Below are 25,450 nucleotides of genomic sequence, written 5' to 3'. Positions count from 1 at the left end.
ATTAGTTACAGTCAGCAAAGTTGCAATCAAGTAGATTGCTTCCATTGTAGCATGTGTGTTGTATCACCACTCACTGACATCCAAAGGCAGTTCCTAGCAAACCAGCAGTCCATATAAAGATAGAACTGAAGGGAGTCATCCACTGCAGTCCAGGGATCACCTCAAGCACTCAGTCAACACACTGGACACTCATGTCAATGACAGCAATCACAAGCACACCAGACCTTGGTGTTAATATCAGTTCCTAGCAGTTATTGATCATGCTGAGCTACCTCTGGATGGAGTGTCCACAGTGGTTAGTGGAAACCTGCAATAGTGAAACCATTACTACCTCTTCGGGTGAGAAAAGTAATAGAGGTGTCTCTATTGCATATCTCATCAAGAATCATAATGCACAAGATGTTACCACATATCTTGACAGGATCCATAATAGATGCATCCCTGTCACAAATATCAGGTTTTGGGCATGCAACCTCTGACAGGCTTCTACAACAGATTCCAGCAAGAACAACAATAGAAGGCCTCTATCACAGATCTCGCTAAGATCAGTAGTAGTTGCTTTTCTACCACAGATTTTGGGTTTCAGGCGCACGACCCCTGACAGCAACATCCTCAAGAAGCCTCGCCTGTACCTTGACGAATGTGAGTTCATCTGGGTTGATGGTGGATATGGCCATTCTGCCATCACAGTTGGACCATTCTCTCATATTGCCACCAACAAGAGCCGAGACCTTTGATACTTCAACTACATGCTCTCTCAAGTCCAAGTACAAGTCAAACATGCCATTGCATACCTGAAGAACTGTGTCAGGGGTCTCGCGCCTGAAACCCAGGTCGGTCTGTCAAGATACTCGGTGACTATCAAACTGTGCGACAGCTATTGTCTCAGTATCTGTCTCGATGAGCTAGTCATTCGGCGACTATCAAGTTGTGCAGTGACAGCAGGTGGTGTTCATTGTATATACTATCGTAGGTTTTGGCTGACCTCTGTGGACACTCCATTCAGGGGTAGCTTGGCACGATCAATATCAATGCGTAGGTTATGTTGACACCAAGGTCTGGTGTGAGTGTTGATGATGATGAGGTTGATGGTGTTGGTGATAAGGTTGGTGAATGTCGATGATAATGAGGTTGATGGTGTTGGTGATAAGGTTGGTGGTGTCAACACGAGTGTCCAGTGTGTTGACTGATGCTTGCTTAAGGTGATCCCCAGACCACAGTGGACTACTGCCTTCGGTTCTATCTTGATCCAGACCGCTAACCTGCTATGGGCGCCTTCGGACATCAGGTAGTGGTGATACAACACACACACTATGATGAGGAGCAACCTTGATAGATTGCTGCTATGCTGACTGAAAACTAATGAGTACTTATGTTTCTAAAGTATTGACTAGTTGTATGGTGAGCAGAGTGGATGAGGATCCACTTGACCTTTGATGATGAGAAAGCATGGTTATATACCTCTTCACAGCATCGCCAGTGATGCTGCTCCTGCTCTCTCTCCAGAGAGTCCCTTCTTCATCGAGTACTGTTCAGGAGGCCTCTCCTGCTTGCTTGGCACCCCTATGCCTCCTGAGTGGTGTCGACTCCTTCGACACTGCTCCTCCTCCTCAAGACCTGGTGTCGACTCCTTCGACTCTTGTCTCTTGAGCCCCTGAGTGGTAACCATCTGCATGCTCCTTGAGCTTGGTCCTCTTCGTGGCTGTGCCTGGCCCTCCTCGCATATGGCTCGGTCCTCCTTTGCATGTGATTCCGTAGGAGTCCATGGTCTCCATGGAGACTGCACTACGGCCATGCTCTCTACTGGTATCGACTAGATCTTCGATACCTGTGCTCCTTCCATATGAACCAGTGACCCTCCTGCTTCTTGAGCATCCAGGCCCATGACAAACTGCTTCCAGTGTCTTACAGGCTATTGTGGTAACATCTACCATTTCAAGGACTGCATCACTGCTGGAGAGACCATCCACACCTGCATTGTCGCACACACCTTTATGAGTTGATATGACTGTCCTGCCAATATTGCTGACCTGCTGTTGCCCTCTCTCTCTGAGGATGAGGTGGATGAAGTTTGTCATGGGGCCGGTGGCGCAGAAAGTAGGAAGAACCGAAGTCATATGAGAAGGGAGCACAGGAATCGTGGGATCAGCCAAAGCAAGGGTCTACAGCAGAGTTCATTGAGATCTGCAGTAGAAGGGCACTATGGCAGGTCTTGCTCACATTGGTACAAGCAGGATACTACAGCAAAGCCCACTGGAATCTGTAGTATCAGGATTGTACAACAGATCTTACAAAAATTGGCACAAGGACACCATTTTCACAGATCTCATGATACATCAGATGCTGGAGTCATTGGGGTTGCCACCCTGATGAAGCAGGGGGCTGGCTTGATAATGAACTCGGGAGCACAAGGATGGGAGGGATGAAAGAGGGTGCCAGTCACCACCCAGATGAAGTGGGAGGGGCCCCTGTTGGTCATGAAGCAGTATGAGGACTGCCCACCTGCAGGAAGCAAAGGAGGTGACACCAATGGGCAATGTTGTAAGAGGAAACAGGAGGACAAGAGGAGGAGGAGCAGTACCAGAGAAAGGGGAGCAGTGTTGAGAAGAGACATGCCAGGGTGAAGGCAGCATTGCAGATGATGTTACACAAAGGGGTATATAACCCCGCTCCTCATCATAGCTGTTGAGTGTATCGCCATCCACTCTACACCATACACTACTAGTTATAGCTTTCACATAAAGTATACATTAGTATTTAAGTCAAGCAGTAGCAATTGTAAGACATTGCTCCTACTGTAGTGCATGTGTTGTATCACCACTCATTGACATTGATTGACATCTGAAGGCGGTTCATCCAGCAGTCCAGTTCTCTTGATCATCAGAACCAAAGGCAGTCATCCACTGTGGTCCAGGGATCACCTCAAGCACTCAGTTGACACACTGGACACTTGTGTCAGTGCCACTAACAAGCACACTCATGCCAGACCTTGGTGTCAGTACAAAGTTCCTATTGCTATTGATCATGCCAAGCTACCTCTGGATGGAGTGTCCATGGCAGTTAGTCAAGACCTGCAGTATCAACCACTTATCACATCTTCAGATGAGAAAAGTCATAGAGGCCTTCTAAGACAGATCTCAATGGGAACAATAATAGAGAGCACTCTATCACATATTTCGACAGGATCTGTAATAGATGCGTTTCTATTACAGGTTCCAGGTTTCAGGCGCGAGACCGCTGTCAAAGTTGTGCAAGGCCTCCAACTTGATGTCATGGATGCACAAGATCTCAGAACAAGACACTCAAATCAGCAGGAATACGAATTGGATCTTGCCTCTGCAAAGCAAGGAATGTCGCAGTATGCAGTGTCAAGACTTCGAAGTTCTGCTGCACATGATAAGAGGAATTGTTCCAGGCACTGTTCAGATCCACTGGCTGCAATGAGGAAGACACTACTGCATTGTCTTGACATCATGAGAAGACTACTGCCGACTACAATGCCATGACTCAAAGTGCTTCAGCTAGGAGACGGGAGCAAGCTTTGATGCAACCATTCTCAATCTGACAAACACACTTGTCAGGGGTCTCGCGCCTGAAACCCAGATCGGTCTTGTCAGGGGTCTCGCGCCTGAAACCCAGGTCGGTCTGTCGAGATACTCGGTGACTATCAAGTTGTGTGACAGCTATTCTCTCGGTGTCGGTCTTGATGAGCTAGTCATTCAGCAACTATCAAGTTGTGCAATGACAGCAGGTGGCATTCATTGTATATACTATCATAGGTTTTGGCTGACCTCTGTGGACACTCCGTTCAGGGGTAGCTCAGCACGATCAATATCAATGCATAGATTATGATGACACCAAGGTCTGGTGTGAGTGTTGATGATGATGAGGTTGATGGTGTTGGTGATAAGGTTGATGGTGTTGGTGATAAGGTTGATGGTGTTGGTGATAAGGTTGGTGGCATCAACACGAGTGTCCAGTGTGTTGACTGATGCTTGAGGTGATCCCCAGACCACAGTGGACTACTGCCTTTGGTTCTATCTTGATCCAGACTGCTAACCTGCTATGGGGCACCTTCAGATGTCAGGTAGTGGTGATACAACACACACACTATGATGAGGAGCAACCTTGATAGATTGCTGCTATGCTGACTGAAACTAATATATACTTATGCTGAAGTGATAACTAGTTATGATGGTTGTTGTCACAGGGACGGCTGGCCTGCGCAAGAGAGTGTGCCAAATGATCAGCGGCAGTTATGATAATGTCGCGTAACAGAGCAGTATATGAAGGGTGCACAGAAGATCAACATATGAAGGGTGCACCAGATTGATCAGAGTCGACAACCATTGGGGATCAACGAGATTAATCGGGTTGGCAGCACACATGATTTACGAGATCGATCAAACCCCAGGAATCCAGATCGATCTCATGGGAACAGTCAGAGTCAGCTGGACCATTACACTTCAATGAGTTGGCTGATCCGAACAAGTACTCGGAGCTATGCTGACGATGGAGGCAGTCGGATCAGCATGCCTCAACTAATCAGCCGATCTGAACAGGTATTCGGAGCTGTGCCAATGTCAGAATCAGTCGGATCAGCACGCTTCAACTAGTTGGCTGATCCAAACAAGTCGAGATGGAACTGAGCCAACATGACCACATAACCAGGGGGTATGGTCACGAGGTTCAAAAGGGGATTCACAAGATTAAGACGAAAGGGGGGCCATGCTGAAAGGGGGCATCACACATCAGACAGAAGGAGAGCATGAAGGCGAGAGGGCAGTGTTGCATAACCCTTATGCCAAGCAAAACGGTAGGAGTGCAGTATCAAAGGGGATGATGCCAGCAGGGCAAGGCAGTGCCTAACAGGGGACAAAGGCCCCTCAAGAGGAGCAGGATAGGTGTCGAGGGAAAACACCAATTGAACATATAAATACTCTCTTTCTACCATAGCATTCGAGTGGACCAGCATCCACTCTGAAAACTCTACTACTTACTCTATACTTACTAGGTTACGTATCTTCACAATAGCAGTGCTCTTGCAACAACTCTCAACATGTGTGTTGTATCACTGTTAGTCAACAACTGTAGGTGGTGTTCCTTACACTAGCAGTCCAGTTCATTACTGTAGGTGGTGTTCTTCACACTAGTGGTCCAGTTCCTTGCTGTAGGCAGTGTTGCTCGACACCAGCAGTCCAGTCAGTTATTGTAGGTGGTGTTTCACACCAGTGGTCCAGTAACTCATGTCCTCTGTAGGCAGTTGGCATATCGCAGTCCAGACGATGTCCAAGAGCATATCAACAGTACCACGAACACTTGTACTGTAGGGGAGGGTGTATCACGCACTCACCAACAAACAATGTCCGTGCCATGCAACCTCTGAATGGAGTGTTCAAGGCGGTCAGTCAAGACTTACTAGGCGATGACACTTGGTTACATTTAGGCGAATCATATCGAGTAGTCCTTACTCAATCAACCCCAGCTAGTCTCTGGCGCGCGACCGCTTACAGTTGTGTAGAGTGGATGAAGATCCATTCGACCTTTGATGATGAGAAAGCATGGTTATATACCTCTTCACAGCATCGCCCACAATGCTGCTCCTGCTCTCTCTCCAGAGAGTACCTTCTTCATTGAGTACTGTTCAAGAGGCCTCTCCTGCTTGCTTGGCACCCCTGTGCCTCTTGAGCTGTGTCAACTCCTTCGACTCTGCTCCTCCTCCTTGCTATCCTGCTTGCTTGGCACCCCTGTGCCTCTTGAGCTGTGTCGACTCCTTCAACACTGCTCCTCCTCCTCAGGACCTGCTTGCTGGTTCCCTATACACTGCTCCTTCTCCTTTGACCAGTGACAGTTCCTTTGACTCTTGTCTCTCGAGCCCCTGAGTGGTAACCATCTGCATGCTCCTTGAGCTTGGTCCTCTTCATGGCTGTACCTGGCCCTCCTTGCATTTGGGCTCGGTCCTCCTTTGCATGTGAGTCCGTAGGAGTCCATGGTCTCCATGGAGACTGCACTACGACCATGCTCTCTAATGGTATCGACTAGATCTTCGATACCTGTGCTCCTTCCATATGAACCAGTGACCCTCCTGCTTCTTGAGCATTCAGGCCCATGACAACACTCTCTTTCCTTCTGTTAAATACAACTCTTGTCACCATCATATGAAATGTTACATTGAGTGCATTGTGTGAAAAGGAAAGCAAGATATAAGCAAGCAATGGGTGATAGCAACAAGAGCAGGACAAGTTACATATGCTTACTGTTAGTTTACATCTTTTATTGGCTGTATGATTTCATCGTGTTTTTGGAAACCCGCTTTTCCTTAATTAGGTGTTCAACTAGTTGAAGTTTCGTATGATTGATGATGATTCTTAGAGAGAGAGAGAGAGAGCGAGGAGAGAGAAGGAGTCTATATATACAAAAGAAGAGCGGCAGAGAGCTGCATCGACTGCAGAGCATAACAAAGCATTTGTCTTGAGTAGGTTGTGACACATGTGGTCTGTGCTCAGATGCTCAAGCCTTTTACTTGGCCATAAGCACTACCTTCACCATCTCTATGCTTTGTGTAGCTTTTATCTACTTCAACTCCCCCCCTCAACAGCATATGTACTCCATTCATTATGCTGTTGTTTCAAGGTATATCCTCCATTCTTTAACATCATCGCATAGCTCGGGGACTCCATTTCATATGCCACTGCTGGTATTTGCAGGTGTAGCCCAGATCTTGCTTGCTGCATTGCCTGTCTCCTGATTGGCTTGGTGAGTATGTCTGCCAAATTCCTTGTGGTGTCCACATACTTGATTTGCACCCTTCCCTCTTGAATGTTGTTACAGATGAAGTGATACTTGGTGTCAATGTGCTTAAGTTTCCAGTGCTGTGCTGGGTCTTTACTAACCTGTATGCAACCAGTGTTGTCTGAGTAGACTGTTGGGGTGCCTGTGGCAATGCCAATTGAGCGTAGCAGCTGCTTGAGGAAAAGCACCTCACATGTTGCTTCTGTGGCTGCAATGAACTCTGCCTCGACGGCGGACAATGATATGCATTTTTGTGTTGCTGACTGTCAGCGGTCGCGCGCCTGAAACCTGAGATCAGTAGTAGTATCAGTACTATCACCGATTCTGTCAAGTTATGCGACAGCGCTAGTGGTATTACGATTCCTAGTGTAATATGCGACAGAACCGTCTCTGCCGCTTTTCTCATTGGAATCTGTAGTTGTATTGATGTTGTGACAGATTTCGACTGACCACTGTGGACACTCCATCCAGAGGTAGCTCGGCACGATCAAACTACGATACAACTCTAAGTGAACTTGATGTTGACACCAATGGTCTGGTGTGAGTATGGATAGATGATGTCGACACGAGTGTCCAGTGTGTCGACTAACACTTGAAGTGATCCCCAGACTGCAGTGGACGACTGCCTTTGGTTCTATCGATATCTGGACTGCTGGTTTGCTAGAACCGCCTTCGGATGTCAGGAAACAGTGATACAACACATGCACTTCGATGAGGAGCAATCTGTTGATTACTACTATGCTGACTGTGAACTAATGATACTTATTGCTTGAAGTAATACTAGTTTGTTTGATGAGTAGAGTGGATGAGGATCCACTCGACCACTTAGTGATGAGAAGGTATGGCTTTATACCTCTTTGCAGTGCCGCCAGTGTCACTGCCCCAACTCTCACTGTTCCAACTCTCTCTCCAGAGAGTACCTCCTTCGTCGAGTGCTATGCAGGAGTCCCTGTAACCCTACTCCTGTCCCTCTTGAGCTGCGTGTCGACCTCCTCGACACAGCTCTTCTTCCTCATGAACTATATGCTGGTGTCCTTGACACAGTTCTCCTTCCTCCTAACTGGTGACTGTTCTCTTGACTCCTATCTTGTGAACCCCTGAGTGGTAACCAGCTGCAATTTACTGAGCTTGGTCCCCGTCTTGGCAGAGCTTGGTCCTCCTCACCTGTGAGCTTGGTCCTCTGCGCATGTGAATTCATCATATGAACATCCTTGTCACTGATCTCCGCAGAATCTACTATACGACCTCTCCTACTACTGATCCCATCAGAATTCGTGATATCATCCTTGTTCGTACCGATCTCACTGAGATCTGTCATAGAGCCGATTCTACTGCAGATCTCAGCGACTTCTGCCGCAAATCCTACGATCCGCCCGATCCCCTGATTCCTGCGCTCCCTTCATATGAACTAGCGGTTCTTCCTGCTTCCTGCGCACTCAGGCCCATGACACTGACTTCCAGGCTACCAGGTTCCCGTACACTAACGCCACTGACCCCGATGTACTCCTTCTCTGAATGGTGGCATCACTCACCCAGTTTGCATCACTATGTGCAATCAGTGGCTCTTGTGACATATTTCCCCTATAGACTAATCCAACATTCTTTGTGCCTTCAAGGTAGCATAAGACCCGTTGTGCTGCCTGATAATGCTCTTGAGATGGTTCACACATGTGTCTAGCAAGGACACTCATGGTGAGGCTAAGGTCAGGCCGGGTGCTGTTGGCAACCCAGAGCAGCTTGCCAATGATCACCAGATACTCCTTCTGTTGTGCTGTGCTTGCAACAAGGGTTCCCTCCAGTATGCACTGCATTGGAACCATGGTTGGCTTGGTGCATTTGTCCAGGTGCTTAGCCAGCACTTGGTCAATGTACCCTGACTGACCAATCATCATGGTGCACATTGTACAGTTTCAACTGATTTTAATGCTGAGGAAGTGAGAGACCTCACCACTATCTTCCATCTTCCATCTCTGACTGATCTGCTTCTTAACCTTTAGGACTGTTTCCAGCTGTGGTGCTATGACTAATGTATCATCGACATAGATGACCACAATGGCCATATCTTCGCCCCATCCCTTGGTGTAGATGCAGGGAGCGCACTCTACCTGGAAGAATCCCATGCATCTCAAAGACCTGTCAAACTCCTGGTTCCATTCTTGCTCAGACTGCTTTAGGCCATACAGGCCCTTGACCACTTTGTATACCTGTCTGGGTGCTACTCCTGATCCCTCCAGTGGTTTCATATAGATTGCTTCTTTTAACCTGGAGTTTAAGTAGGCCATTGTGATATCCAGTGCATGCACCTCCCAGTCATTCTGTACTGCTAGTGCTAGGATAGCTCTGATTGCTCCAAGGGGTGCTACTGGAGAGAAGGTTTCCTGGTAGTCGATTCCCTCTCTCTGTGTGAAGCCTCTCACCACCAGTCACACCTTGTGCTTTATGGGCACACCATCAGCATCAAGCTTTAGCCGAAGCACAACTTTAGAGTCCACAAGTGGTACTCCTGGCAGGTGATTCACCACCTCCCAAGTCCCCATTGCCTCGAGTCCTTCCAGCTCTTTTCATATTGCCTCCTTCCAGAGCTGGGTGTCCTCACCATTCATTGCTTCTCCAAGCATTGGGTCCAGGTTCAGTACTGCTGTGTTGGTGGTGCCTACTGTGCTGTCTACAGCTGGTAGGAGATCCTCCACTGCGGCTTCTGATCTGGTTTCCTCCTCCACTATGGCTGGCATGACACCCTCCTCCTCGACCTCCATGGTCACCATGGGCTGGACTGCCTCCTGTTGGCAATCACTCCATCCTTTGTCCTCATGGAACATTGCTGAGTTGCTCCATTGAATTGATGCAGGCTGGTCCAGGTTGCAAAACTTCCATGCTTTGTGCTCATTGTCATATCCAATCATGATGGCTGGCTTTGCTCTAGCCCCATACTTGCCCTGCTGGTCCTTCTGTTGAACATGGACCCATGCCAAGCATCCAAAGACTCACAGCTGCTGGGCCAGCTTGTGTGCGGTGGTTCCATAAAAGGCCTCATGGGGGATGGTCTTGGTGGCTGATGGGGTGAGGTTCATCATGTGTGCTGCTGCTGTGATTGCATATGGCCACAACTCTCTGGGGCAAGCTCAACCAATGAGCATTGAGTGCATCTTTTCTTGGACCGATCTGATCGCTCTCTCTGCCCATCCATTCTGGACACTGACCCCTGGGATGCTCTTTTGCCACTTGAAACCCTCTTGAGTTTGCCAGTCTTCAGCTCCTAAGCTGCATCACTCTCCTCCATTGTCGCTGTGGAGCATTTTGAGTTTCCTGTCTGATGCTTGTTCCATCCTGGTGATCCACCTTCTCAGCACTGGGAGTGCAGCACTCTTAGTGCAGAGTGGTTCCACATAGATCAGGGAGGAGAAGTCATCCACAGCAACTAGTGCATAGTGGTAGTTGGCATGGCCCTTAAGATCTGTCATCAAGTCTACATGTACTAACTCTAGTGGCACCTCCACTCTCTTCGACTCCGATTGGCTCATCCACACTTGGGTCTGTTTCCCTTGACTGCATGTGTTGCAGTGCTTTGATTCATGCTCCATTCTCTCATCAGTGCCAAGGTAGTGCGCCTGGATTTGCCTTGTCTTATCTCGTCCTGGGTGTCCAAACCTCTCATGCCAGAGGTAGCTATCTTTGTCTTCCTTCAAGTTGTTGTCTCGGTTTCCTGTGTTCTGGTTGTCCTCTGGGACATTGTTGATTGTCTCCTCCAGCTCCAAAGCCAGTGCTTGTCCTTGCACATCAAAGCAGCCTTGTCTCCTGTTCTTCCTGAATTGCACTTGGGTACCATCGTTCTGCTTTATGGTAGTCCCAAACTCATCAAAGATTACTTGTGCACTGTTATCAATCAAGCCTTGTATGGACAATAAATTAGAATTGAGCTTTGGCACATAGAGCACATCCAATAGCTGGATGGTAGCCTCACCAACCTGAAGGGAGGCATCTCCTATGGCTTTTACCTGAAGCTTTTCATCCCCTGCTGTACTGATCTGACTGTCCTTGCTCATCGAGGTGAGCAGCATTCTCTCATCATTTACCATATGATGAGTTGCACCTGAATCAACAATCCAGGTGTTGTATGCTGATTGCTCCCCCCTGTCGATCGCTAGGAAGGTGCACCCGAGTGTCATGGGCCTGGATGCTCAAGAAGCAGGAGGGTCACTGGTTCATATGGAAGGAGCACAGGTAGCGAGGATCTAGTCGATACCATTAGAAAGCATGGTCGTAGTGCAGTCTCCATGGAGACCATGGACTCCTATGGACTCACATGCAAAGGAGGATCGAGCCATATGCGAGGAGGGCCAGGCACAGCCATGAGGAGGACCAAGCTCAAGGAGCAGGCACAGCCACGAGGAGGACCAAGCTCAAGGAGCAGGCACAGCCACGAAGGGGACCAAGCTCAAGGAGCATGCAGATGGTTACCACTCAGGGGGCTCGAGAGACAAGAGTCAAAGGAACTGTCACCAGTCAAAGGAGAAGGAGCAGTGTCAAAGGAGTCGACACCACTCAGGAGGCACAGGGGTGCCAAACAAGCAGCAGGATAGCAAGGAGGAGGAGCAGTGTCGAAGGAGTCGACACAGCTCAAGAGGCACAGGGGTGCCAAGCAGGAGAGGCCCCTGAACAGTACTCGATGAAGAAGGGACTCTCTGGAGAGAGAGCAGGAGCAGCATCACTGGCGATGCTGTGAAGAGGTATATAACCATGCTTTCTCATCATCAAAGGTCAAGTGGATCCTCATCCACTCTACTCACCATACAACTAGTCAATACTTTAGAAACATAAGTACTCATTAGTTTTCAGTCAGCATAGCAGCAATCTATCAAGGTTGCTCCTCATCGTAGTGTGTGTGTTGTATCACCACTACCTGATGTCCGAAGGCGCCCATAGCAGGTTAGCGGTCTGGATCAAGATAGAACCGAAGGCAGTAGTCCACTGTGGTCTGGGGATCACCTTAAGCAAGCATCAGTCAACACACTGGACACTCATGTTGACGCCACCAACCTCATCACCAACACCATCAACCTCATTATCATCGACATTCACCAACCTTATCACCAACACCATCAACCTCATCATCATCAACACTCACACCAGACCTTGGTGTCAACATAACCTACGCATTGATATTGATCATGCCAAGCTACCCCTGAACGGAGTGTCCACAGAGGTCAGCCGAAACCTATGATAGTATATACAATGAACACCACCTGCTGTCACTGCGCAACTTGATAGTCACCGAACGACTAGCTCACCAAGACAGATACCGAGACAATAGCTGTTGCACAGTTTGATAGTCACCGAGTATCTCGACAGACCGACCTGGGTTTCAGGCACGGGACCCCTGACACCGATTTCCTAGTGACTCGCTTCCTGTGCCGTACGAGCGGCAGGTTCGCTCATGTTTGTGCAATTACGAGCGATATGATTGGGTCCCCCACATGTGTAGCATCTTGGAGGAGCTGAGGGATTACGTGGATCACACCTGCCCCTGGGCCCCTGCTCCACCTGACTGGTACCCCCTTGCTCTGTGCTTGTAGCAACCCTGGCTGCTCCTCTGATATGACCTGAAATCTCACCATCCTGCTGTTTCTTGGCGAGTGTGTGGTAGGCTTCATCATACTTACAGTCTGGTTTGGCCATCTTGAGTGCATCAACGGAGTTGGCATAGAACCAATCTTGTGCCATGCAATGGTAGAGCATGGATTTCTTTAGGTCCTCATCAAGGCACTTCCCAAGACATGCAGCATCATTCCAAATGGAGTCAAGTTCCTTGCCTAGCCTGACAACATCCCGATTGTACAGGTGTACAGTGTGGATGCAGTCCTGCAGGCCCACTCGCTTCACCACGTCGTTCAATGTTAGTGCCTTCCTAAGCTTAGCGTAAAGTGTACTTCCAAGTTGGGCCTCCTCATCCGCACCCCTGATGGTGTATGTGTCGATGCAGCTTTCCGGGCTGTGATCACAGCAAGCGTGGATAAGGCCTACCAGTGCCTTGTCCAGGTCCTCATCATATCCCTCGCTTCCAGGTGCTATTTTGCTGTATAGGATTTCCTTTGCATTATGCACCCATTGCAGACAGTCGATAAAGGTGGGCTCCCAGGTGTGCCAGTTGTTATCACTAAGTTTCTTAATGTGTGCAATGGCACTCGAGACATCCTTGGGGTTCTTCTCTGCCTCCCCTCTTGGAGCTTGATTGCTAATGCTGACGAGACTCATTGCTCATACAATTGCTTCCTCTGCTGTCAATGCTGGGTTTGCCAACTGTAAGATCCTTACTACCTGTGTGAGCCAACCCTCCTCGTGACCATTGCCCGTGGTGGCAGCCGCTTGATCATCATCTCTCTCCTCCCTTCCCATCTGTCCTGCTCGTGTTGATGGGGGCATTATACTTGCCGTTGGACTCTTGATGCGTCAATGTCGTGCTGGATGTCGTGCTGAATGTCGTGGGTTCGAGCCCCACGTTGGGAGCCAGTTGAAGTTTCGTATGATTGATGATGATTCTTAGAGAGAGAGAGAGAGAGCGAGGAGAGAGAAGGAGTCTATATATACAAAAGAAGAGCAGCAGAGAGCTGCATCGACTGCGGAGCATAACAAAGCATTTGTCTTGAGTAGGTTGTGACACATGTGGTCCGTGCTCAGATGCTCAAGCCTTTTACTCGGCCGTAAGCACTACCTTCACCGTCTCTATGCTTTGTGTAGCTTTTATCTACTTCAACTCAACTTTCCTCCAAAAACATGCTTTTCAAAAAACCCACGTTTTTAAAAACGCAAAAACTTTGATACCCCCTAATCTTCAACTCTTTGATACCCCCTTCTATGTTAGAGATAACGATCCAGCAGAGAACAAGCTGACAACAGATCGGGAGGGATCGACCTGATCGGAGATCGGAGTTTAAGAGCGTCGTCGAGATCAGTCGGGAGAGCATCGAAGTCAATGATCACAGGTGTCAATTGCAATAATGAATCATATCTAAGTACATGATGAATCAAGTGTTCATATATGCATTGATGTCCTTTGCATGCATATTGTCATGGGCCTGGATGCTCAAGAAGCAGGAGGGTCACTGGTTCATATGGACGGAGCACAGGTATCGAAGACCTAGTCGATACCAGTAGAGAGCATGGTCATAGTGCAGTCTCCATGGAGACCATGGACTCCTATGGATTCACATGCAAAGGAGCACTGAGCCCATATGCGAGGAGGACCAGGCACAGCCACGAGGAGGACCAAGCTCAAAGAGCAGGCGCAGCCATGAGGAGGACCAAGCTCAGATGGTTACCACTCAGGGGCTCGAGAGACAGGAAGTCGACACAGGTCATGAGGAGGAGGAGCAGTGTCGAAGGAGTCGACACAGGTCATGAGGAGGAGGAGCAGTGTCGAAGGAGTCGACACCGCTCAAGAGGCACAGGGGTGCCAAGCAGGAGAGGCCCCTGAGCAGTACTCGATGAAGAAAGTACTCTCTGGAGAGAGAGCAGGAGCAGCATCGCTGGCGATGCTGTGAAGAGGTATATAACCATGCTTTCTCATCATCATAGGTCGAGTGGATCCCCATCCACTCTACTCACCATACAACTAGTCAATACTTTAGAAACACAAGTACTCAATAGTTACAGTCAGCATAGCAGCAATCTATCAAGGTTGCTCCTCATCGTAGTGTGTGTGTTGTATCACCACTACCTGACGTCCGTAGGTGCCCATAGCAGGTTAGCGGTCCGGATATAGATAGAACCGAAGGCAGTAGTCCACTGCGGTCTGGGGATCACTTCAAGCATCAAGTCAACACACTGGACACTCGTGTTGACGCCACCAACCTTATCACCAACACCATCAACCTCATTATCATCGACATCACCAATCTCATCACCAACACCATCAACCTCATCATCATCAACACTCACACCAGACCTTGGTGTCATCATAACATTGATATTGATCGTGCCGAGCTACCCCTGAATGGAGTGTCCACAGAGGTCAGCCGAAACCTACGATAGTATATACAACGAACGCCACCTGCTGTCACTGCACAACTTGATAGTCACCGATACCGAGACAATAGCTGTCACACAGTTTAATAGTCACCGAGTATCTCGACAGACCGACCTGGGTTTCAGGCGCGAGACCCCTGACACATATGTGGTGCTAGGAGTTGATAGGGCAAGAGTGTGAATGAGAAACTAAAGGGGAGGAGGAAAAACACCAGTTGCTGTTGACCAGTGTCTTGAGGTTTGGCAATTGGCCTGGGCACTGCATCAAGTCCAAGGGAGCAAAGTTGGTGATTTGATGTGTGGGCTCAGCAAAGGCTGCATTTGCATGCTTCAATTGCTGAGATGTCACATGCTTCAACTCCCCCCCTCACTAACTGAGCTACAGTATGGTCCAACATTAACCATTCCCAATCATTTTCATGTATGTGCCAAGAGGGTCTTAGAAACTGGTTTGGTGAGGAAGTCTGCAATGTTGCTATCAGTGTTGACATACCTTATGGAGATATCCCCTTCTTGTACATGATCACAAATGAGGTGATACTTTGTATTGATGTGTTTGAGTTTCGAATGTAAAGTGGGGTCATTCGCCACCTGAATGCATCTGGTGTTGTCAGTGAATATGATGGGTGGATGATCTCCATATCTGAGGCTGTGGAGTAGGTGCTTGTGGAATAGTGCCTCTCTTGTGGCTGCCGAACCAGTGATGTATTTGGCTTCCACTGCCAAGCTAGCAACACACTTTTGAACATGTGAGTTCCAGGTTACAACACTGCTGAAAACCTTGATAATTGAGCCTGATGTACTTTTCCAGTCAGTGTTGGGGTTGGAAGCCCAATTTGCATCTGTGAAGGCTTCAATGGCATTATCATTGGGATCATTGCCACTGATTCACAGGACATCATCCTGGGTCTGAATGAGATACTTGACAATGTGTAGCACTGCTTGCATCGCTTCTTCTGTAGGCCTTGACATGTGTCTTGTGAGCATGTTTACTGCATAGCAGATGTCAGGGCATACAGTGGTTGATACCCAAAGGAGTTTTCCTACTAGCTTTGGGTAATCATGCCTGAGGTCATGGTGGGTTTTGATATCCATTTCTGCTTTGGCCAGTGTTGTCATCATAGGGACCCAAGTTTTGTCATCAGGGCCTATCCATTTGTTAATGATGTCTTTGATATATGCCCATTGGTCCAAGTTGATCATCCATTTTTCTCAATCATGTGTGATCTTTATCTTGAGGAACTCCTTCACTGGCCTGGTGTTTTCTATTTTCCATTTGTCGATGATTGATTGTTTCACCATGTCAATCTGATATCTGTGAGGGGCAGTAATGAGCATGTCATCAACATATACTATGATGATCACCTGCTCATCACCAGCCCCTTTGGAGTATACACATGGGGTACCTTGTACTGAGAAGAACCCTAGGTGGTGCAGGTGTGAGTCCATTTCCTTATACCATTCCCACCCAGACTGTTTGAGACCATAGAGGCTCTTCACTAACTTATAAACCTTTCCATGTGGTATGGTTGTGCCTTCTGGGGGTTTCAAATAGATATCATGTTCCAGGTTGGCATTCAGGTATGCTTGTTTAACATCAATTGAATCAATCTCCCAATCAAGCCTTGCTGAGAGTACTAATACCATTTGTATTGCATCTCGAGGTACTACTGGTGCAAAAAACTCCATGTAATCTATCCCTTCTCTCTGTGAGAAGCCTCATGCACAGAGTCAGGCTTTAAATTTGTATGGAATACCATTTGCATCCATTTTGATATTAAGTACCAGTTTTGAGTCTACAAGATGAGCCTTTTGTGGCATATCAACAACCTCCCAGATATGCATGCTATCAAGGCCTTCCATCTTGGCTCAGATTGCCTCTTGCCAGTGGTTTTGGTCTGGCCCACTGAGCACCTCCTTCACCATTGGTCTAAGGTTGGTAACAGTCATCATGTTTGCACCAGTGTTTGGTCTTGGCATGAGCACATCCAATTTTCCTCATTGGCAGAGCTTTTCTTGGAAGCTCTGAAGCTTGGTTGGTTGTGGCAATCGTTTTCCATGGATTCAGAAGGATTCGGCAACCATGACCAGGTGTAGCCAGGGATAAGTTTCCTGGGCAGTGTCAATCCTGTCACCTTCTTTGTCGCTAAGGGTGTCATTTAAACTTGCACAGTCCTGTTTGGGATCCATATCTTGTCCTTTGATTGATTTGTCAATGTGAGCAATGAGTTGTGGGTGAGGTTCATCATGTATGTCCTCTTCAGCATATCCTAGGTCCTCTATGTCTGATGATTTGTTGTAGTGAAGGGGGCCCATGTCTTGGACTTGGATGGTGTCAGTGTGATCCTGCCACAATTTGTCTTTGAAGAATGTGGCAGCATTGGACCAGAAGATTGGGGGGTTGTTATGATATGAAGTGAACTTCCAGCCCTTATGCTCTTCATCATATCTGATGAAGAAGGCTGGAATAGCCATATCATCCAGTTTCTTTCATTTAGCCTTTGGTATATGAACCCAGGTGAGACATCCAAAATTTTACAGTAACTTGAATGGTTTTCACAGATCTTTATTGTAAAATACATCATATGGTATGAGGCCTTTGATGTTCAGTGTGATGTTATTCATGAAAACTGCAGCTTTGGCTGCAAAAGGCCAGAATGATTGAGGTAAACTATGGGTCTGCATCATAGTTACCATCATGTTCTTGATGGTTCAGATGGTTTGTTCAGCTTTTCCATTTTGCTCACTGTTGTATGTTGATGTTTTCTGCCATCTGAACCCTGTGTTGTTTTGCCATGCAGTGGCAGCTGCTGAAACCCATTCTGATCCATTGTCTGACCTGAGTGTTCTGAGTTTGTGACCTGTTTGGATTTTGGCATATCAGATCCATTCTCTCAATACTTGAAGTGCATCTGATTTAGCTTGCAGTGGTTTAACATATGTAAAGCTGGATGCATCATCTATGGCCACTAACAGACATGTGAATTCCATCATCATTGAGAAATGCATGGCTAGGTCAACATGTATTAGTTCCATCAGTGATTTTGCACATTCCCTGCTGCTTTGCCCCATCTGGGCTTTCATTGATTTGCCTGCTGCACAGACTTGGCAGTTGTCAGGCTTAATCTTGAGTTTGTAGAGCTTTTCGATCATTCTGGTCTTGTCTCTGCCTGGGTGTCCACACCATTCATGAATGAAGTTGTGGCTAAATATACATCTTTTAGGATCATTGTCTGAGTTGAGTCAGTCTGGTAAATTTGTTATGTCATCATCGATCATCATTATATATGCTTTTGAGCAGTTTGGGCAGATCTCACAGAGTCTAGTTCTGGGGTTTGCATGCCCATATAGCTCACAGCTGTCTGGCCATTCAAGATGTGCTTTATCAGATTCGAAAGTCACATGTATGCCATTGTTTGCTAAAGCCCATACTGATATCAGGTTTGTGTTTGCATCTGGGACATAGAGTATATCAGTTAAGTGCACCACATGTCCTTCAACATTAATCACAACCTGACCTCTAGCTACAATACAAATCATTGTTCCCCTGGCAGTCTTCACAAAGCTGATGCACAGAGTGGGAGAGATGAGAAATGTATTGTCATTAGTGATATGGTCAGTTGCACCTGAATCTACAATCCATGAGTTGGATTGCTAATCTAGTGATGGGCAATAGATAGAAGCAGCAGCACACCATATATCCTAGGCAGACATCTGGTTGCTGTTGGTCATGGGAGTGGTGCTAGTGTTGCTTGGCATCCAGAGTTTGCTGTTCAGATTCTTGGGGCAGAATCAGCTAATGTGGTTCTCACCCTGGCAATAGTAGCACTTTTGACAGCTGCCAGGACCTGGTTTGCCCAAGCTGTAGGCATCTTGGTTTGTAATTTGCCTGTTGGTGATGAAAACCTGTGTAGTCTTGCTGTCAGTCCTATAACTCAGCTTCATGGCCATGTCATCTTGTCATTTGAACAGAGCTGCACAAATTGCATCATAATCTGTTTCTCAGACATTATCTTGTAGATTCATGATGCAATTATTGTATGGATTCACAAATCTCACCTGATCGATGATAGTTTTGATCTTGAGGACTCTTGTTAGGTTAAAACCAATGGCTTTGGCCTTGGCCCAATGTTCATTTAGGTCAGTGGCAAATTTACAGACATCCACATTGAACATATGGATCCTTCTGGCTTCATAGAGGAGGGTCAATTCAGCAATGTGCTTCATCTTGGTGAGGTCTTTCTTGAGTCAGGCATATAATTGGTGAGTCCTCCATGATTCAGTGTTTTCAGGTTGTATGAACAAGTAGTTAACATTATCCTGGCCAATGAGCTTGGCATTGCTCTGGATGATCATGCAGAGCTTTGCATCCAGTTTTCGGTTGTACTTTTTGTCACCTGGTTTGGTAGTGCCATTGAGGTGCTTGAGGGCCAGGGGCCATGAGGCCAATATGTCCTGGAAGCAAGGATTCCAGGCATACCAGTTCTTTGTCATCAGTTTGGGGGTGTCTTTTAGTGCATCATTTAGTTGGGTCACCTTGTGGAGGAAACCTCGACATTTGGAAGGTAGCTTATATGAGGATGTCTTGGCTTGTTTATGTAGAGTAGATTGTGTGACAATGTTCTGGAGGGTGTTGATATTCATTTTGTTGATGTTGTTAAGGTCAAACAGAGGTTCGTTTGGTTCACTGTTGTCACTGTCAGAGTTATCAGAGGAGTCAGTATCAGATTCAGTGGCCCTTTGATGTTCTGCAGGTACCATAATTGTTTCAGCCTGTTCATCAGAGGGGTCCTCAAGTGAGGGGTCATTGGCAAGGTGCAGATTGTTGGGTTGTGGAGGCATGGTGTTGAGGATCATATGGCAAGAGCAGTCAGACTCTTAATCAGTTAAAGAGCATCATCAAGATCAGTTGGGAGAGCATCGAAGTCAATGATCACAGGTGTCAATTGCAAAAATGAATCATATCTAAGTACATGATGAATCAAGTGTTTATATATGCATTGATGTCCTTTGCATGTGTGTGTGGTGCTAGGAGTTGATAGGGCAAGAGCATGAATGAGAAACTAAAGGGGAGGAGGAAAAACACCAGTTGCTGTTGACCAGCATCTTGAGGTTTGGCAATTGGCCTGGGTGCTGCATCAAGTCCAAGGGAGCAAAGTTGGTGATTTGATGTGTGGGCTCGGCAAAGGCTGCATTTGCATGCTTCAATCACCGAGATGTCACATGCTTCAACTATCAGGCAAGCCAATATGATGAGGACCGAGAACCGTTGGGTCCCGTCCATTGTCGTACTAGTTGAAGTTATGCAATACACCACTTTGTCCAGGCTACGTGCTAGCTCCTTTCGCACAGGTGTATGGTAGATGCAATACTTGAGATTTCTTATGAACTATGTCTACAGTATCACTTGTATATATACCTTTAGCCCACTGTTGTGAATCCCTATTGTCACCCACTTAACTGAGCATACCATGTGTTGCCTTGGCATTGTCTTTCACTAGTGCCTCCTAATTGGTTGCCACATGTCAATCATGCAGGTTCATTCTTCGAACTCTCGGTGACTCGACTTTCCTGCATCTCGGCTAAAACTCCTGGTAATTCCGTCGCATCTTCAACTGTACTTGCTCATTAGGTGGGATGCTCCCACAGTCAGCCACAAACCACAAATGTATATAGATAATGAGCGGTGAGCTTGAGGCTACCGCTACGTCCTTCCCTTATGTCAATATAGTATAGTGTTTTAGCTCAAAAGCTTGAACACCATACTTGGACTGATATCTCCCGATAAGTGTCGATTAGAGCTAGTTTTTCTAACATTCTATACCAAGTCTGTCAGGTATAAAGTCTCATCATCAAACAACTCGACACCAGCTTCTTTCCACCACCGACCTCAATCAAGCCCCCTCGCTTCCCGTGGCTACGCACTTTCAGCCCTATTGACCGGCTCTCGGCCTTCTGAGCATTTCCATTGATACCATGCTGCATGACTGCGAAGGCAAAACGTACTGGGTTGCCCACGACATCCTCTATGGCGGCAGAGCTGGTCCTGAAGGCAAATATGAAGATGATCTGGAGGCTACTTCACCTGAAGCACACTACGATCGCAGCGCCGAGACTGGCCTTTACGTCTCATTTCGAGATGGAACGCTCGATGTGACACTCCACGTCACCGAAGGCTCATGTGGTAACATCGGCAACTTCAAGAAGCGCAGTAGACGTCTGGACGTCTGCATTTCCGGCTATGTCGGAGGTGCCTTGTACTCCTACAGCTTGAGCAAGGAAAATGCACGCTTCGAACTGACTAAACACCCCCTAGGGGGCCCAGACTATTACTGTTGCACCTGGCTATTCCAAAAAGACGGTGCCGAAGCAAGATGTCTGGAACTAGTTGATGGATGCTTTTTCATCAAGGTCACAGGATACAGCCTGAACTCGGAAGTAAGCTACCCTCTTCAAGAGCTTCCTAAAGTCTCTCATCCTCAACAATCGCTCGTGTCCATGGCGACTCTCCTGACTTCATCGGATGCCGACTTTGTTCTTTTTGCGCCCACGGTCCCGGCGGAAGAAAAGCGAACGCTACGAGTACACCGCCGCCTCCTGTGCGAAGCCAGCACCTATTTTGACACTCTTTTCGAATCGGACTTCGCAGAGGCTTCGAACTTGCGACGAGTGCAACCTCATGCTGACAAAGAGCAAGCATTGAAACGACAAGAGGAGGATAGGGTGGAAATAAGTGGCACTATGGGGTCCAACACGATCCCAACAATTAACGTCGACGACATCAGCTACAAGCAGCTGCAGACACTTGTCTACTATCTTTACACCGGCGTTGCGGTGTTCGAAAAACGCCGCAACTTGTTGGTGTCGTCCGGCAAGGGCGAGTCCTCCACTGACGCCTCGAAACCATGGTGGAACGGTCATTTGCGCCCTGCGAACGCCTTTGATATGTATCGCCTAGCTGACAAGTACGGTATCGAGGGTTTACGAATCGCTGCGCTCCAGTATATCACAAGCGAGATCTCGATTGAAGATCTCATCAAGGACGCCGAAATGTGTGAGGAGATCAGCTTGTTCCCCGAGATCGCTCAGGTTTACAAGGAATTCTGCGAGTGTGAGTGGTTCTATATCAAAATCCGCCCCGATCACAAGGAGATCTTTAAAGCTTTCGGGGTGAATCCGTCAGACAAGCCTCAACTTGCAAGACGGTATTGAGGCAAGCACTGACCAACATAGCTACCGCAGTGTGCACCCATCCAGACGATATCTCTCATGTACGTTTAGCCTAGTCCCCGCTCCCTGTTGATCTCATGGGTCGAACGTAGATTTAGCTAGCCTCATTGCATCATCGCAACCTCACATTGATCCTTGGAGTGTGTAGTGAGTGCGAGAGGAAAAGTGTAAGAGTTGACAGGAGGATCAAGTGTCGGGCGCTCTATGTGACGGCGCGAGGCCATTGCGTTGTTTGGTTTGTGTTGGCACGCCTCGTTCGGACGGTTACCATACAGAAAGAGCAAATCTGACACTAGATATGAGCGGGATCGCTGCAAGGAACTTGCACCGTGAGCAACTGTGAACTCTGCAAACTGTATGTAGGCCCACTCTACAGATCCAGTATCGAAAAAGACAGTCTTGCCACAGGGTTCAAGAACGTGCCGGGCCGTGTTTCTTCTTCGATTGCTTACAGGCCTTCTTACGGAAGGAACAAATAAATTGTTTGCCGAACAGGGCTGTCCCGCGCAAACAGGCGAGATCACGAAATTCGCCGACGCGGCGCAAAGGCTGAGGGGCAGTCAGATGGGCATAGCCTTGTGCAACCCTTGTTCGCTATCTTCAAGTGTCCCCTTTGAGATGCCGTTCGTCCGCACCCTTGCCCCCAGTGCTTCCCATGATGACCGACCAGCTTGGTTTCGAGCAACCACCAACCTCTCCACCTTCGTTGCGAGTTATCATCATGCCAACGACATCCCCGTTTCGATAGAGAACCTCGACTAGGTTCAGCTCGCACTCTAGAACGTCACACTACGGATCGGTCGCGGATCAACACGAACTCGGGATGTTGTTTCAATCCACCTCGCCACTGACGGCGCTCACTGTGGTGCTGGTGCTTTCCAGCGCCGTTTTGGCCGGCAACTATACCCTGCGAGATGAGATTACGGGTCGTCAATTCTTAGATCGCTTCTGGTTCTGGTCCTACAACGATCCCACACACGGTACTGTCAACTATGTCGATCAGTTCACTGCTATTGCCAACCGGCTGGCATACGTCAACTCGAACAATCACTTTGTGATTCGCGCTGACAACACCTCCGTCGTACCACCAGGTCGAGGCCGACAGAGCGTCAGAATGCATAGCAAGCGCACTGTCGGCGACGGTATCATTGTCGGCAAGTTCTCGTTCATGCCTCAAGGATGTGCGACATGGCCGGCCTTCTGGATGTGCACAAATGGCAACTGGCCAGCAGGAGGAGAGATTGACATCGTCGAAGGAGCCAATGATCAAGGTCCTCGCAACCTTGCCAGTCTACACACCTTATACGGCTGTCATATTCCATCAGGCTCACGGTCCGACCAGCTCGGAATCACTTCCCAAACAGATTGCTCCTACCAACCTGGCTGCTCAGCCTCCTTTACCGCCGACAACTCCTTCGGTCCCAACTTCAACCGGAACGGCGGAGGCTACTTTGCCGTCCGAAGAGAAACACGACCTGGCGATTGGGGCATTGGAGTCTACTTCTGGCCCATCACCTCTTCCCCCTCCTCCCTACCCTCTGCTGTCGCTGCACTCGCCGACGGAGTCTCAGCGCCCAAGTACGTCGTCACCAACAGCAACGCAACCGGCAACGACCGAAGCGAACTCAACAAGTGGGGTACACCATCCGCATTCTTCGCCAACACTGCCAACTCTTCGGCCACACCAGCATCTCTCGCTGGAGGAGACGGTTCCGTATGCGAGATGAACAAGTTCTTCGACGAGCATACGATCATCATCAACCTAAGCTTGTGCGGTGATTGGGCAGGAGAGACCTTTGCACTGAGTGGATGTGCGGCACGATACAACAACTTATCGTGTGACAACTTTGTGCGTAACTACCCACAGGCGTTCAGTGATGCGAGGTGGGAAATCAACTATATGAGGATCTATGATAATGCTGCTAGTCTGAAGGGTCGGCCGGCGGCGATGTTCTATTGGATGCTATCGGTGCTTGTCATGGGATACTTGTTTACATAGAGGTAGCGATCACAAGTTTGATGCATACACTCTTGTACAGTAGACTTGCTAGAATGGTACATGTATAGACTGACGTCTAGTGCGAGCTCATTTGGCAGCAGCAAGAAGCCGATGTGGGCACTGAACACAAGAGGTATGAAGTGTGGACAGCGGCAAAAATGTGGATGAAAATGTGGGCGAGGGAAAAAAATGAACTGCAGCACCTAGGATTCCCGCGTGGTCCCCCACCGCAGTACTGACTAGGCGATACCTTGCTTAACTTCGCAGATCGGACGGGATGCGGTGCTTTCAAGGTTCTATGGCCGCAGATAAACAGATCCCATGGAGGAGAGTATACGTCCTGCTATCAGTTTTCTCCGTGCAACGGAAGAGCATCTTTTCAGCCTACTTTTTTGATGAATGTTAGGATAGAAATCTCACAGTGGCTATGTCTCGGCACAATTCGGACGTCACGTTACAGCTGCATTTTTAGCCAGTTTGCCGGCAAACAGAAGCTCGTTCTTTGACAGCTCTCCGTGACAAGTGCTTGTATAAATTCATTGCGGCTCTTTATGAGAAGAATGCCAACATACGGAGGTCGACCCCATTGACAGAAGTATTGCCAATACTGCAGACAAAGCGATCAACGAAACATGTTGCAGAACAGCGAGGCGGTATGGCCAAAGGGCGATGCTGGAAGGATGTGCAAAGGCGAAAGTTTCAGCAGAAAAATTCAGACACAGATAAGAGAAACGTTTGCTGATCCTTAACCGAGGCCAGACGAGCCTCAGGTTCACCCCGTTCACTACAGAACCCTTGAGATGCTGCATTGCATTGGGCCGGAAATCTTTTACCGGCAGCAAATGGCGGCGGCTACTACTCCTATCATTATGCCGTCGGGAAACAAAACTTTGCCAATGCTTTCACACGTCTCGCTTTACTGTTCCGATCCCTTAGTGTGTGCGCGCCTGTGGTTGATGATGACGGATCGATATGATGCTAATGGGAATGGATGTCAATCTCGTGTGCGCAGCAAAGCGAGCGTCGGATCGAAAGCGGTTTTGGCGACTTTTGTTCTTCTCTTTGAGTCACAACGGTGTCGATACGCCCTTCGGCTATAGCCCCAAGACTTGCCGTCGTCGGTCAATGCCTCCACCGCTGATGTGATCTGCAGAACACTGTGTGACAGCTCGTCACTTCCGTCCGGCCAGCTCTCGTTTGGACGCCACTGGTGTCCAAGTCGTTGCCTTCCTTCTTGACGCAATCATTCAACGCGCCCCTTTTCAAACGTCCGTGCCCTCGCCGGGCTAGTTGCTTTTCATACCACTTCCGTCTTTTTCCGCGACCCTTTCAAGAGCAATCGACCTTTTCGTCCCTTCTCACTCTCTACGTCGAGGCCGTTACTTACCCGGCGCATAACGAATAATC

The 25,450-nt window shown here is 48.1% G+C and overlaps 6 protein-coding genes and 1 non-coding gene across 7 annotated transcripts; 2 read left to right on the top strand and 5 right to left on the bottom strand.

The window, feature by feature from the left end:
* Positions 1-16,026: 16,026 nt before the first annotated feature.
* UHO2_02499 (uncharacterized protein) lies at positions 16,027-16,461 on the bottom strand (the record flags this gene model as incomplete). Its single annotated transcript, XM_041555287.1, has 1 exon — positions 16,027-16,461. The coding sequence occupies one exon, from the start codon at positions 16,459-16,461 to the stop codon at positions 16,027-16,029; it is 435 nt and encodes a 144-aa protein (XP_041411221.1).
* Positions 16,462-16,878: 417 nt separating this feature from the next.
* On the bottom strand, positions 16,879-17,289 carry UHO2_02498 (uncharacterized protein; the record flags this gene model as incomplete). The annotated part of the gene is made up of 1 exon (XM_041555286.1): positions 16,879-17,289. One exon carries the CDS (start codon positions 17,287-17,289, stop codon positions 16,879-16,881), a length of 411 nt encoding a protein of 136 aa, XP_041411220.1.
* Positions 17,290-17,694: 405 nt separating this feature from the next.
* On the bottom strand, positions 17,695-18,354 carry UHO2_02497 (uncharacterized protein; the record flags this gene model as incomplete). Its single annotated transcript, XM_041555285.1, has 2 exons — positions 17,695-18,047; positions 18,171-18,354. 2 exons carry the CDS (start codon positions 18,352-18,354, stop codon positions 17,695-17,697), a joined length of 537 nt encoding a protein of 178 aa, XP_041411219.1.
* Positions 18,355-19,062: 708 nt separating this feature from the next.
* UHO2_02496 (uncharacterized protein) lies at positions 19,063-19,656 on the bottom strand (the record flags this gene model as incomplete). Its single annotated transcript, XM_041555284.1, has 1 exon — positions 19,063-19,656. One exon carries the CDS (start codon positions 19,654-19,656, stop codon positions 19,063-19,065), a length of 594 nt encoding a protein of 197 aa, XP_041411218.1.
* Positions 19,657-20,790: 1,134 nt separating this feature from the next.
* On the top strand, positions 20,791-22,026 carry UHO2_02495 (uncharacterized protein; the record flags this gene model as incomplete). The annotated part of the gene is made up of 1 exon (XM_041555283.1): positions 20,791-22,026. The coding sequence occupies one exon, from the start codon at positions 20,791-20,793 to the stop codon at positions 22,024-22,026; it is 1,236 nt and encodes a 411-aa protein (XP_041411217.1).
* Positions 22,027-22,867: 841 nt separating this feature from the next.
* On the top strand, positions 22,868-24,043 carry UHO2_02494 (uncharacterized protein; the record flags this gene model as incomplete). The annotated part of the gene is made up of 1 exon (XM_041555282.1): positions 22,868-24,043. The coding sequence occupies one exon, from the start codon at positions 22,868-22,870 to the stop codon at positions 24,041-24,043; it is 1,176 nt and encodes a 391-aa protein (XP_041411216.1).
* Positions 24,044-24,234: 191 nt separating this feature from the next.
* Positions 24,235-24,349, bottom strand: UHO2_10188. The gene has a single exon (XR_005960696.1). It is a non-coding gene; the product is annotated as a ribosomal RNA (ribosomal RNA).
* Positions 24,350-25,450: the final 1,101 nt, after the last annotated feature.

This window comes from Ustilago hordei, assembly GCF_900519145.1.
Source record: "Ustilago hordei strain Uho2 genome assembly, contig: UHO2_contig_04, whole genome shotgun sequence".
Taxonomy (NCBI): Eukaryota; Fungi; Basidiomycota; class Ustilaginomycetes; order Ustilaginales; family Ustilaginaceae; genus Ustilago; species Ustilago hordei.
Note: the sequence above shows the minus strand (reverse complement) of the source record. Positions and strands in the feature narration are given on the sequence as shown.